The following is a 13,179-nucleotide window of genomic DNA, read 5'->3' on the forward strand; positions in this document are numbered from 1 at the left end:
ATGTATGCAAAATACAGAGTATAAAGCCAAGCAGAGGTACAACACCAAAATGGACTTGCTTGCTAGAAGAAATAAAGAAAAAATCCATTGACAAACCTGTATTTTTTCCATTAACAGATCTCTTGCAAAACAAGTCTAAATTATAGATGTCTTGTAGTGATAATCAATGACAAAAAAAGATATTAGCGTAAATACACTCCTAAGTAACTTGAGAAAGCAGGATATTGGTACATTAGCTGTTCTTTTGTGATAATATATATATATATTTATATATATGTATACACACACACAAGCCCGCATATTTATGTATGTATGTGTGTGCATATGAAATACGGAAATAAAATATGAAGCCTTAATCAGAGTGCACAGTCTGCTATTTTCACCCACAATCGAAATCACAGCCCTTCTAGGTTTAAAAATCCCACAATCTCTCTTCAATAGTTTACATTCTAAATGGATAAGACAGGGAGGCACGAAAGAAAGAAGTTTTAATTGCAACCAAGGAAAACTTTGGAGCAAATGAAAATAGTCCTGCCAAGGAACAAACTATGATTAGCCATAACTCTCAATTACATTCACAAACACTCAACAGCATTCTTATAAAGTTCATGGTGGTTCTACACTCAGAATGAAAAGACCAGCATAAACCAAAGACTATCTAAACACATAATTTTTCCTGTATTTCAAACTGTTCACCTGCAACATTCAAAGCTGCAGAAGCATCTCTTTTCAATACAGATTATGAAAACAAATGTTTAGATTCAATTCCATTTGAATCCTAGAATTAAATCTTCAGTGGTGAAATACTAGTTCACCAACTTACCATGCCACTAAGTTCCCTTTCCCATTGTTTCTCACACCACAGGAAGCAGAAAGACAAAGGAAAAAAATATAGTTAAACCGCAAGACTGAAGATGTTATCTACGCCAACACATACCGTACAGACAAAAGAAATTCAAATTGTGTTGTAATGTAGCGTCAAGTACAGCAAGCAAGTCTTAACGTGAAGCATAAGAGAGCTCAGAGGAAATTTGAAGAGAATCAGTCAACAATAAATTAAAGCTTTAAACCAAAACTAAAATAAGTAAAGAGGATTAGTTTAAGAAGTTACAGAAGCAACTATAGAGAAATGAAAAAATATTTTTTGCAATGGTCTTTACTGCAATAGTCATAAAATGATGCTGTTTTCAAATGTTTTGCCACACACTTGCTAGCTAACTGCTTCACCAGACATTATATTTATACTTTTATCTCCATTCCGTAGTCAAGAGTTCTAATCTGTATTTAGCAGCAATCTTATGTACAGTCTTGGTCAATATTTTCTTTCTTTCTTTTTCTACACATGCATGCTGGTCAGGTGTCTTGCACTATACCTAACTTAAAGGATGGTCCTTGACCAGCTATTTCATGCTAGTCAATATCCAACAACTCCTTCTTATTGCAACCTTTGGGAAACAATTGATTTTTCTTAAAAGTAGAAATTAAAGTTTCTGACAGATCAACTGCTTTCCAGACAGGAAACGAGTCCAAGAATAGATGGGCTCTACACAAGCATTGTTCTTTCCCTGAGAAGACAGGCTATTGGTCGCTAAGAAAGAAGAGTGGAAAAAAAGAGAAACGCAGCAGAAAGGATTCTGCTTAACTGAAAACAACAAAGTAGAATGAAGGAGTGGGGGATGCTGGGCAGGGAAGTGAATGAAGCTGAGATATTATGAACTAACATTCTAACAGGCTTGTCTCTATTCTGGGTATGCTCTCTTCCAAGACCCATTGGAGGAGAGGCAGAGGGAGATTTCACTCTTCCCAGAAGGCAGTATTCTTTCAGCTTTCACAGACCTAAAAATCTCCCACAGATTGGCTGTGTTTCTTCTACATGTCCTGAAGGAAGCTCTCAACATAATAACTCAGAGGCACTGAACTCAAACTACACACACAAAATAATTGTATCGGACACAAGGGTACTGCAGTGCAAAAAGTGAAGCTGCATGCCCGGTCTTCAGCTGAGTAGACTTTGTCAACACAGACAAAAGCTGCCATTTCTGCACCACTTGGCCTGGGTGTCAGTGATCCATCTCCAGAAACAACATATTAAGAAGTTAAAAAAAAAAAAAAAAAGTGAGACAGAAAAACAGTTTGGACCTATCTGAACTGACCCATACGAGGGACCTTCTTCCTATAAGCAAGTGGCATAGCATGTAATGTACCAGGTCAGCCAAACCACTCTACCGGGTATCACTGCAAAAACGGAACAGAAATTTCAGTGCCACTGCAGAGAGAGATAACACAGTAACAGTAAAGCTCTTTTTCCGCATACCACTGCTTATGATGCTGGTAACACCAAAAACATTCCAATTATAAATGTGAAGCAGGTTTACAATAAGTCCTAAAACAACATTGAGAAAAGGTAAGAGAACACAGATAACTTACTAAAAAAGCAATACAATTTATTCAGACATTGTCATTGAACACTGCATGGCTCTTACCTCCTGTCACTGAGTGTCAAAACTATTTTTTTTTTCTTAAACAACCGGAATAGCTTCCTTGGTAAGTTTACCTGTTGCAAAACGATGGGTATCCACTTTTCTTTGCCTTCTTCAGATACTTCCAAAGTGTATTTGCTTCTATTTGAGATCATAAAAAATGGAGTGAAAGTCACAATTCTAGTAATATTAAAACTGCTGTTGTTTATGGTGACACCAACCTGTGAGTAGAAAAATATTGTTAGACAGATGCTGGTCTGTTCTTACTTCATTTATATTTTTCAGAAAGTAATGAATTTGCAAGATAAATTTCACTCACTTGATACTCCTTTTTATGACTCTTGCATTTCACAGAACCATGACTTCCAACGGTGTCCAGTGAAAACTGATCTGACAGTTCACTATCAGTTACCATAAGCTGTACCTATAAAGCAGCAGCCTGTGTTAATTTTCAATTTCCAAACACTGACATTTGGAATCACATATATAGACATGTATACATATAAATGTAAGCACATATTGGAAACATTGGAAGAAATCAAGACAAGACAACTGCCAGTATTGACTCATTCCTCAGTCAGTAGTAATCAGCAGTAAAAACCTCAAGTAGGAAAGTCAAATGGTAAGCTGCAAGTTAACCTTAGCTTACTACCAACTCAGACTGTATCTAACAACCACAACTGCAAGTATTCACTTTTCAAGCACCGGAGCCTTACATTTTTAAACAAATCCTAAGTCTTTTAAAATCATATAGAGTATACAAATGTAAACGTAAGTGCATACTAATGTTTCTATTAAAAAGACAAGACATTGCAATTGTCAGTATTGACTCACATAAAGATATTTTTTGCCACCATTAACTACAGGCTATGTGGAACACGCATTTTAAGTGTAAGATACTCCAGAAGAAGTAAACATGAAGATCCTGTCCTCAACTTGTCACAAGTAAAATCTCATACACAAATCAACACACTGTATTATTTAAAATATTCTGCCTTTAGACAGAAATACAGTAAGATTCATGCTGTTTATGGAACATAACAGTGCAGATAGCTTTCAAAGTGTAAAAACACTTCTGTACAGCACGAGCAAAGTACAGAGCTATCAAATTTTACTAGCTGTAATACCTTGTTATTTTGGAGGAAGTTTTTGGGCTGGAAAGAAAAAAGTAGCGGCTTTTTGTAATCCGGAGGATGCTTGCGGTGGATACCATCAGCTTTGTACTGCAACATTCGACCAGTTTTATTTACCATCCAGTATGGACTGTGAATTGCTATAGCCATCTGCCCAGTTGTGTAGGTCACGTGGACAGCAATATCCAGTTCAGTCTTATCCAGCTCCGTGATGCAGTAGAATGTTGTGAAGCTGATTTCTGGTAGATTACTCTTTATATGGTACTCACTTTTCCAGTTTTGATCTAGATAGTTCAGCAACTGTAAATCTAGTTTTGTTTGATCCAAGACTGCATTATGAATCTGGGCTGAACATCCATCTTCCAGAGTGTTATATTTGTTCCCATTTCCCTTATTAAAAAAAAAGTGTACATTTTCTTATCTTTGACAATTAAGATACAAGTTATTTAGGCAAAATTGTAAAATGATTATTATATTACGTAACTGTCACATTCTTAAACATCTAAATATATTTTACCCCCCCCCCAAAAAATCAATGCATTGTTATTAGTATTTAACAAAAAAACTGTCACAAAATTCAAATGCGTTTAAATGACAGATTTCTTCAACGCAATATTTCTTTCATTAAATTCATAAGAGAGATACAGAAAGAGCCTGTTACTTCCAAACACATGGCAGAGGCCATGGTCTCTAGCTCTAGTAATTGTGCATTCATAATAAAAAATTATTATTAAATTATTTTACCTGCATCCAAATACTAATCACTAAGACCGTTTCAAAAAAATGTTTCAGTGTCTACTCTATTATTCTAAACCTACATCAGTAAGTAGTGGAACACAATCAGGACATATCCTCAAAATGAAACATTTAGTACTGAGGAACCAGTGTCAACACTACATGGTTTAGGTGTTTTACTTGACAGTGGCTCATGTCTGGTCTTGGAATGATGGCCCACTAACAGTTAAAGGGCACCTAATTGTTTAATTTCTTCTAAAAAGAGTGCACTGTCTTGCACTTTGGCTGCAATTCAAGCCAAAACCTGGCAAAAATGCAGCACTGGGAGAACTCCTTAAAAGCATGCTATTACTAAAAGTTAGTGACAGCTAGTGACAGCACATAAAATGCTAATGTAGGCTGACCTATTTATGTTGCTTGAGGTGATCATAATCCATTGGAAAAACTTCACTGCTTAGTTAGGCTCAAGCTGCACGTGGAAATCAGAAAGTGACTCTCCCATAGGATTAAGCTTATACAGTGTAAATTTGTCTTTACCTATGTATCTAAAATATGAGTAATTACTGATGATTAAACCCACCATTTTTCCCATTCTGGTGCTGCTTCATTTTTGTAGATACAGACTTACCCTTCCAAGATCTGTAAACTCTGCTTCAGAAAAACTCTAACAGAAGCCACTTCTTTTAATACCCATTTTCAAATATAGTTCAACCAGCTAATCAACTTTTATGACACAGATGGGCAACACCACAAAAATGGAAGAATTGAAGAATTACCTCTACAGAGTAAGTAATGTGATATGGAAGAAGATTGCGGAGAAGAACAGAAGGCCATAAATGAACGACATACGGAAAATCCCATTGATCATCTGCACATAAAGTAGATATCAATGTGTCTTTTGCTATAACAATATTGATGACAAAGGAGTGGTTAGTTGACCTCACAGACTGGCATTTCCTTTGTAATAAGCTGTCAACATTTTTCATAATTTCATCAAATGTAATTCCTTCACACAAATCATATTCTGCATCCACTCCACTTTCATTGGCTACGGGTTGCAAACTCAGTGCGGATCTGTAAATGAAAACATTTAAAAGAAACTCAGTATGAGATTGAATATTTTAATTACAATAAAGTAGGATGCAATCACAGAATCGCAGGATGGCTGAGGTTGGAAGGAACCTCTGAAGATCACCTAGGCCAAGCCCCCTGCTGAGCAGGATCACCTAGAGCTCATTGCGCAGGATGGCAGCCAGGAGGGTTTTGAGTATCTCCAGAGAAGGTGAAACCACCAGTTCTTTGGGCAACCTGTGCCAATGCTCTGTCACCCTCACAGTAAAGAAGTGCCCACTCATATTCAGCTGGAACATCCTGTGCTTCAGTTTGTGCCCATTGCCTCTTGTCCTCTCACTGGGCACAACTGAAAAGAGACTGGCTCCATCCTCTTGATATCCTCCCCCCAGATATTTATGAGCACTGGTGAGGTGTCCCCTCAGTCTTCTCTTTTCCAGGCTAAACAGGCCCAGCTCTCTCAGCCTGTCCTCGTACAACAGGTGCTCCAGCCCTCTGATCATCTCAAGTTCAGCCCTCCTCTGAACTATTCTACTCCAGTAGCTCCATGTCCCTCTTGTACTGGGGAGCCCCAAACTGGACACAATACTCCAGCTGTGGCCTCACCAGGGCTGAGTAGAGGGGGAGGATCACCTCCCTTGACCTGCTGGCAACACTCTTCTGAAAGTACCCCAGGATATCATTAGCCCTCTTGGCCACGAGAATTTAGTAAAATAAGTTAGTAATACTAACAACCCTAGTATTACTTAAAATATTGATGATTTCTGACAGTAATTCATTGGCTGCCTTGTCTTGCTCAAGTGGGGTAGCTAAAAGTATTTTAGATCCCAAAGATTCCTAGATTTGTACCGGCTGTGGGTTTTTGTTCCATACCTTCATATGCTTTACTCAGAAAGAAGGGGCTGTTGGGGATTCTTATGAAAGGCTGCTGAAATCCCTTACAAGAGCTGTTATACTCAGTTTTCCATGAAAAACATATGAATAAACAATTCACTCTTTAGACAGATCTGCAAAATGTGCCCTTCTTTCTGGGCAAGTTATGCATTAAATTAATGGATTATTTTTATAGAAATGGCTTTTGTAAGGCATCTGCTTTAGCCCAATAGGCTGTTCCCTGACTGAAGATTTTTGTCAATGAACATTTTGTGACTGTCTAGGGAGACTCACCAATATACCCATGTAGTTAATCAGTAGGTTGCTAAACCTTATTAAGAAATAATCTTATTAAATAAAATATATATAGGTAGAAATACTGTTGAACTTAATAGCATGTTCAGTACACTGTAGCTTATTTAACAAAAAAAGAAAATTGAAACAGAAGGATTGCTTCCAATGACTTGTGCAGAACACGGAAGCATTCTATAACTGTTATGGTTGCTTTGCAAACTTCAGCACAAAGAAACCTGCATACTGTAATACTTGCCAGTACTTACCTATCAGCCTTAAAAAAAAAGAAAAGAAAAAAAATAGGGGGGGGGGGGACATGTTTCCGTGAAAACAGACGGAAAAAACCTCTACATTTCTAGAAACAGTCAAAGCAAACATCTGCCTAAAAGTTAGTGACAGTTCAGCTAAATGGTACTTATGAACTCACTGCAGTTTCAGTTGGGTGTTATCTTGAAGGTGCTAATAGCATAGCTGTGCTGGAAGCCAAGTCTTTCTAAGGTTGGCATGTCTTCTTCTGTATCACTGATGTAATGTGTGATGAAGTGCTTAAATGTATTAGTTTCAACTTTACATTTCAGTATCACTAAAAACAAAAGACTTTTTTTTAAAAAAAAAAAACAAAGCAGCTGTAGTACATCACTAGACATCATTCCATTAAGAAAAATGTCTGTACTGTGTTGATAAGCATGACTGTGTCCCAGAAGCACCTGGACTTGAATTGTTAGAGACAGTCAATGCTCAGCTAATTTGTTTGGTAAAATGGATTTCAAAAGTGCCTAAAAAATCCATTTCAATTAAATGGTATTTTAATTTAACTGAGAACAGATGCTCTGAGAAGATCCTAACCAACAATGATAGTATAATCACAGTATAATATTATACTATAACTATACTATATTACAGTATTATATACAGTATATACAGTATTATAATTATACTATATTACAGTATTAGGTAGGAATGGGAAACAGTTTTGTTTTTTTTTTTTTTTGTATAGTTATACGGATACAATAACTGGCAATGTATAAACATATTCCATGACAAAAACAAAACAAACAAACAAACAAAAAACCAATAAAGTACCTGTATGAGGACAATGGTATGTTGAATTCATTTTCTGGTGATGCAGTCCCTAAACATCTTCCCTCCTCAAAAATATTGAACGGGATTGAAAAATGATTCCTTATCTATGTAAAATAAAAATCCAGCAAGATACATTAGGAAAAAATGGTAAAATAAACTTTTTTGAGCCTAAGAGAGTACAGAATGAGGACTCTCTCACTGTTCGTCTTACCCATTTGCCATTCAAGGTCAGGTATTTCAAAAGAACTGTCTCTAATACCAGCAAATCTCCTTAAATGATTTTGTTGTGCAGTTTAATGTTATATTTTAATTATGAAATTACTAAATTAGCTGTAAAATTCTTTTCAAGGAGAAACATACCCTGCAAAATCAAAGACAAATAAATCTGAACTGTCTAATAACTTTCCAAAGAACTTTCTTTTAAAAATGTAACAGATACAAAGGTCTGTGGGTCAAAATTCTTATGGAAGAAAACACAAGGGAAGCAAAACTGTACTCACAGTTAAACCATTAACATACATTGAATTTGGGTGAACATTTAGCTCTTTCATTCTTTGCAAACATCAGTTTTCTATTTCAGTGTTTATTTAACTGTATTATTAACTCTGGGAAATTAGTCATAATCAGTTGCTCCCTTTTTAAATTTTTCAATTATTTAATGTTTTCCTTATCAGGTCTCTCTGGAGGACATGTCTAATATTGCCTAGATACTCTACAAATTTTACATAGACATATATAGATTTACCTAACTTAAAAGCATGCATTAAACAAATATAGAATATCGTTCTTTCATGTCATTAATGTATACTAATAACTCAAAGTTAATGTTAAAATTCTATTAGGTTTCCAAGCAGAGCAGTTTCTTCATTACGCTTTACTTCTTCTTTACGCTTTACAAAAAGCGTAATAACTTTTTATAAATGCTGCATAGTTACCCAGTTCTGATATTTCAGCACACAACCCTATATAGAATATATAGAATATACTTGTTATTCTTTCCTGTCCCCTCTGAAGTGCTATATTTCCTGTACTAAGACATCCAAGCTCTCATTATGTAACGAGCACACAAATACTAGAAAAATGCTTTTTTATTTTTGACCCATTTGCAGTTACATCAGGATCTTGTGCAACCACAAGAAAGCCTAGACACTGACCAAAATCCAGTTACCACGTTGATATCAAAGCTGAAGTTTAACATAGGGAAAAAAACAGTAAATCTGATCATTAACCATGTAACAATGGACACTATCATAGAATACTACTATTTGGACCATCCATACACTTCTGTTTGCCTTGGCCTAATAAATTACATGTCTATCAAAAAGACTATTAAAGGTGTACTGAAAGGGCTCACTCTTCAGTTAGTTTGGTATTAAATTTGAAATGCAAGTGTCAATGGTATAGGATGAAGAAAAAGAAATAATCCAACAGAAGGATAACCTTGAGGAACAAAGGTAAATTTAAGAGGTTCGAAAATTTCATACAGAGCAAATATTTCACTAGACTAAGATTAGAGCAAGTATTAGAAAACATTAGTGATGAATTATGCTGATCTAACATCTGGTCCATTTCTAATACTACTCCATCCATGTCCCTTCATCATTTTGAAAAAGCTTTTTGTTCTTGAAAATCTCTTCTAAATCTCCTTATAATAAATACACAGCAGCAGATTGATATTAATTGTTCAGATCAGTTTGTAAAATACAGCTGTAAAAATATTTATTTATAGACTATATATTTATGATCATTTACATTCATTAAAAATTTAACAAAAAAATTAATTATAATATAGGGGATACTGGATATGTACTGGATATATACCTGGATAGGAGAACGTATAGTTATTATCTTGCTTCCTTCAACAGTATCAATTTGGCAGACAATGGACCTTTCAACACCTGATTCCTCATGCCTTACTCTGTAAATACATCGACCCACTTTTGTTAACGGAATCTTCTCCACAGTGGAATGATTATGTGGACCTAGAACATACAAGGTGAGAAATGAAAGTCTCAACAGGGGGATAAAGATACATTTAAAATACAAAAATGTACACAAGAGTATTTTCTGTACCACGTTATCTCCACAAAAATTTAAAGCAAACAAGTAAGGACAATCACCACTTTTAGTCTCACTGACAAACTTGTAGTGTCACCAAATAAATAGATTCATAGAATTATTAAGGTTGGAAGAGACCTTCAAGATCATCTGGTCCAGCCATCCCTCTGCTACCAATGCCACCCACTAAACCATGTCCCTAAGTGCCAGGTCCAACCTAGGAAAGATTCTACACCCCCACCCCCCACCCCGCCCCAGGAAAAGGCATAAATGAATAAATTATGAATGTACATAACCTAAGTACACTCCATCTTTTGCCTCTGCAAATAAAATTGGTACCTAGAGAGAAATATTTACAAAATATTATGGCTTATTAAAAAAGTACAGCACATAAATATTAGAAAAATAATTCAACTATTAATAAATCATATGGTCAAGATTTGTTTGCCAAATCAGTTTTGAAAAACCGTCAATTGCTATGACAAACCAACTTCCACGGTTAACTCATACACCATTAAAAATTGTTAAATTTTATTTCAGCTTTAACTGTGTTCTTTAAATTAAAACATTATTTTCTTAAGAGTAACTTCTCTCAACATGTATATATGCAGCCTTCAGTATTGTTAAAAAAAAAATCGGCAGCTTAATTCTGCATTAACTTGTGAATACGAACAAAAAGCATTTGATTGCAATAAAACTAGGAAATAAATATTAGTTATCTAAATAAGTTACCATAGTAGGAAATTTATTTAACAAGCAATATACAGGCAACTTTTAGCTAAAAAGACCAAAGCAGGATTTCAAACACTGAGATGCATCTAGAATATGAAGAATCATTCCTTTCATGTTGTGCAGTCCTCCAGTATTTACTGACAAGTAGAAGATGCATCATGCCCCATGCTGCAAAAACAGGAGGTTTATGAATTTTGGAACTTACTGATTTGAATGTAAAACCTTTTGCTACTCAGAGTGGTCATTGCGGTGAACTGGTCACTCTCGTTTTTAGTTCTGACATATTCCATATTTAAATTCTCTCCATCTATTAAATGAAATATTTTTGCTCCAAATTCGACATTGAGGACACTAAAGGAATCACTGGGTGAGACAGTGATGGGAAGTCCTAAAGAATTTATTAGTACAAATGGTGCTCGGTCTTTTTTGAAGATGTCTGAAGTTTGACTTGCTGCTTCAGCAAATGCCTAGAAAGCAAAGATACAAAACACAAATATACTGAGTAAGGCTTCAACAAAACCTGTGCAAAAATACATTTAACACAAATCTGACACTCGTTATTTTTCTTACCGTGCCCAAGTTACTCAACATTTGTAAACCACATTTGGATAGTGTAATATTCAGCTGGTCTTTTGAGGAAACATTTATTACTGTTTTGTGTTCTGGAACTTTGTAGTTTTCTTCTGCATCCGATTCAACTAATGCTTTTTTAGGCTTCTTCTTCATCTGAAAGGAGATTTTTTTTTAAATTCTTATCTGATCATTCTTTCTGTAAAGCAAGTTTCATCTCATGACTTTTTTTTCTCCTCTTCTCTTCCCACTTCTATGCCCTATACTATTTTCCTATTCTGCTCATGGTTTTATTCTCAGTTTAAAACAAAAAGAGGGAAAGAAGATGGCAACAAGCAAAAGATATATTTCAGAAGTCAATGAAATTCCAATTATAGCAGCTAAATTTATCATTATTCAAAAATAAACATACCCATACACTAACATACCTAGTTAATGCTGTGTGAAAACATTCATCCTAACACATCTAATATCACTATATAAAAACTATATACATAGTTTATTTCTCATTCTTAAAACACTAACTCCAAATATAGTTTACGTTTCCAAACCATGTACTCACTTTGTATGTTTTTTTGTATTTGACAGGAAAAAAGAAAAAAACAAAAACATCTATATGAAAAATTTTTCAGGACTTCAATGTTTCTGGAAATGATGCATTTCCAAATGCTACATTTCAAATCTAGGCAAAAAAATATGAGCCTTGACTCACTACCTCATACCTTCCTCCTGCATTAGGGCTCTTATCTTCTTAGGAACATTCATAAAAGCAATTTCTTAATTTCCGAGGCCACTGCTGTAGAAAGCTGTTTGATACTAACTGTTGTAGGAGGAGGACAGTTTTCCCATTCTGAACAAGCTCTCAGGAAAAAAAAAAATTGAAAAATTACGCAAATCAGAAAACAATGCAATAAAAGAGAGTTAAGAGAGAGCGGGGAAAACACAAAACACCATCTCCTTTCCTTAAAAAAATTCCTTAACTACTTTGAAACCAGAATCAAGACTGTTTTCAAAATGGAGTTGAAATAAGAAGAGCAGTACTCCCACGGGTGTCAGTGCTTCCAGTACGGTACAGATACTACCATGGAACAATACGAGTGTTCTTCTATCTTTCCAAAGCCACTGAATCTATCAATAACATATGACCTGACTTTAGAGACTTACATAAAACCGTCATGATTATCTAGTGCAATAGGAATCAAACCTTCCTGTCACCTAAAAGACAGTATTATTTAAAAGATATGAGAGTCTGTATATTTACTGGTGCAAAGACCTGGTTTCATTCACTAACAGGGGAAAAAAAAAGTATCAATAACCAAGAAGAAGGAACAAAATCGTTATTTTTTTTTAATATCAGTAATAAAAGGTGTGGAGTATATACAATATAATTTTATGCCCCCCACCCCCCTGCCAAAGGAATTAAAAGATTTGAGTTCAGCTTTGGGAAATATACCTTGATTTCTAGAATCCAGGGTTTGAATAAATCAGTCTTCTCAATTTCTAGTGGTTCAAGTAATGGTTCCCACACCCCGAACATCTCATTAAAATAATGTACCTATGGGAAATGGAAATGTCAGTTAGGAAATTGCATACAGCTTAAATCAACAAAAGCTCTACGGATTTTAAGACTTAAAATTCTGATTTACAAATATATTAATTACTTTGGAATATAAAAGACAGTCAGATTGGACTTTTAGTCAACTCCTACCATGAGACGAAGCAAATAAATTAAGTAAATAAATGAGGTATGTAAGTCTCTACTGGAAAGACCCATTTCCAAATTAAGTTGCATAAGGTCTACCACTTAAACTATAATTTTTGCTTATGCTGTAGGCACTACAAGTCTAAAACACTATAAAATAAGGACAAATCTACCTACAATGACCAATGAATTTTATATCACTAATTTCCAAATATTGGAAATTTTTTGGAGATTTATGTATGAAACTGATATCGCATAATACTTTATAGAAATGACATATGAATATCTTATATAGCAATCTTAATTTAACATTGTCAAAGAGTTTTAGCAAGCTGCTACTCCAAAACTTAATGTTGTCACAACAGTCCTCTAGGAAGCTGTATTGATTTTAAATGTGGATAAATGTCAGATTGTATAAACTCAATTACTATGATTAGTACCTTATATT

The 13,179-nt window shown here is 34.9% G+C and overlaps 1 protein-coding gene across 7 annotated transcripts in view; it reads right to left on the reverse strand.

Moving 5' to 3' along the window:
* Positions 1–13,179, reverse strand: part of VPS13A (vacuolar protein sorting 13 homolog A) — a 121,294-nt gene that overhangs the window by 45,198 nt on the left and 62,917 nt on the right. For 5 of the 7 annotated variants that reach the window (XR_010827995.1, XM_066989086.1, XM_066989088.1 and 2 more), the window contains exons 42-51: positions 12,483–12,584; positions 11,030–11,185; positions 10,665–10,926; positions 9,491–9,651; positions 7,670–7,773; positions 5,125–5,422; positions 3,608–4,003; positions 2,800–2,904; positions 2,555–2,701; positions 824–862 (exon numbers count right to left, since the gene is read on the reverse strand). Coding sequence is in view for 6 of the 7 variants with exons in the window: in XM_066989086.1 (XP_066845187.1) it covers positions 824–862; positions 2,555–2,701; positions 2,800–2,904; positions 3,608–4,003; positions 5,125–5,422; positions 7,670–7,773; positions 9,491–9,651; positions 10,665–10,926; positions 11,030–11,185; positions 12,483–12,584 (1,770 nt within the window). In the remaining variant the exon portion in view is untranslated. The remainder of the gene's footprint in view (positions 1–823; positions 863–2,554; positions 2,702–2,799; positions 2,905–3,607; positions 4,004–5,124; positions 5,423–7,669; positions 7,774–9,490; positions 9,652–10,664; positions 10,927–11,029; positions 11,186–12,482; positions 12,585–13,179) is intronic. The other 2 variants (XM_066989087.1, XM_066989089.1) reach the window with 1 other exon arrangement.

This window comes from Anser cygnoides, chromosome Z (genome assembly GCF_040182565.1).
Source record: "Anser cygnoides isolate HZ-2024a breed goose chromosome Z, Taihu_goose_T2T_genome, whole genome shotgun sequence".
Classification (NCBI taxonomy): Eukaryota; Metazoa; Chordata; class Aves; order Anseriformes; family Anatidae; genus Anser; species Anser cygnoides.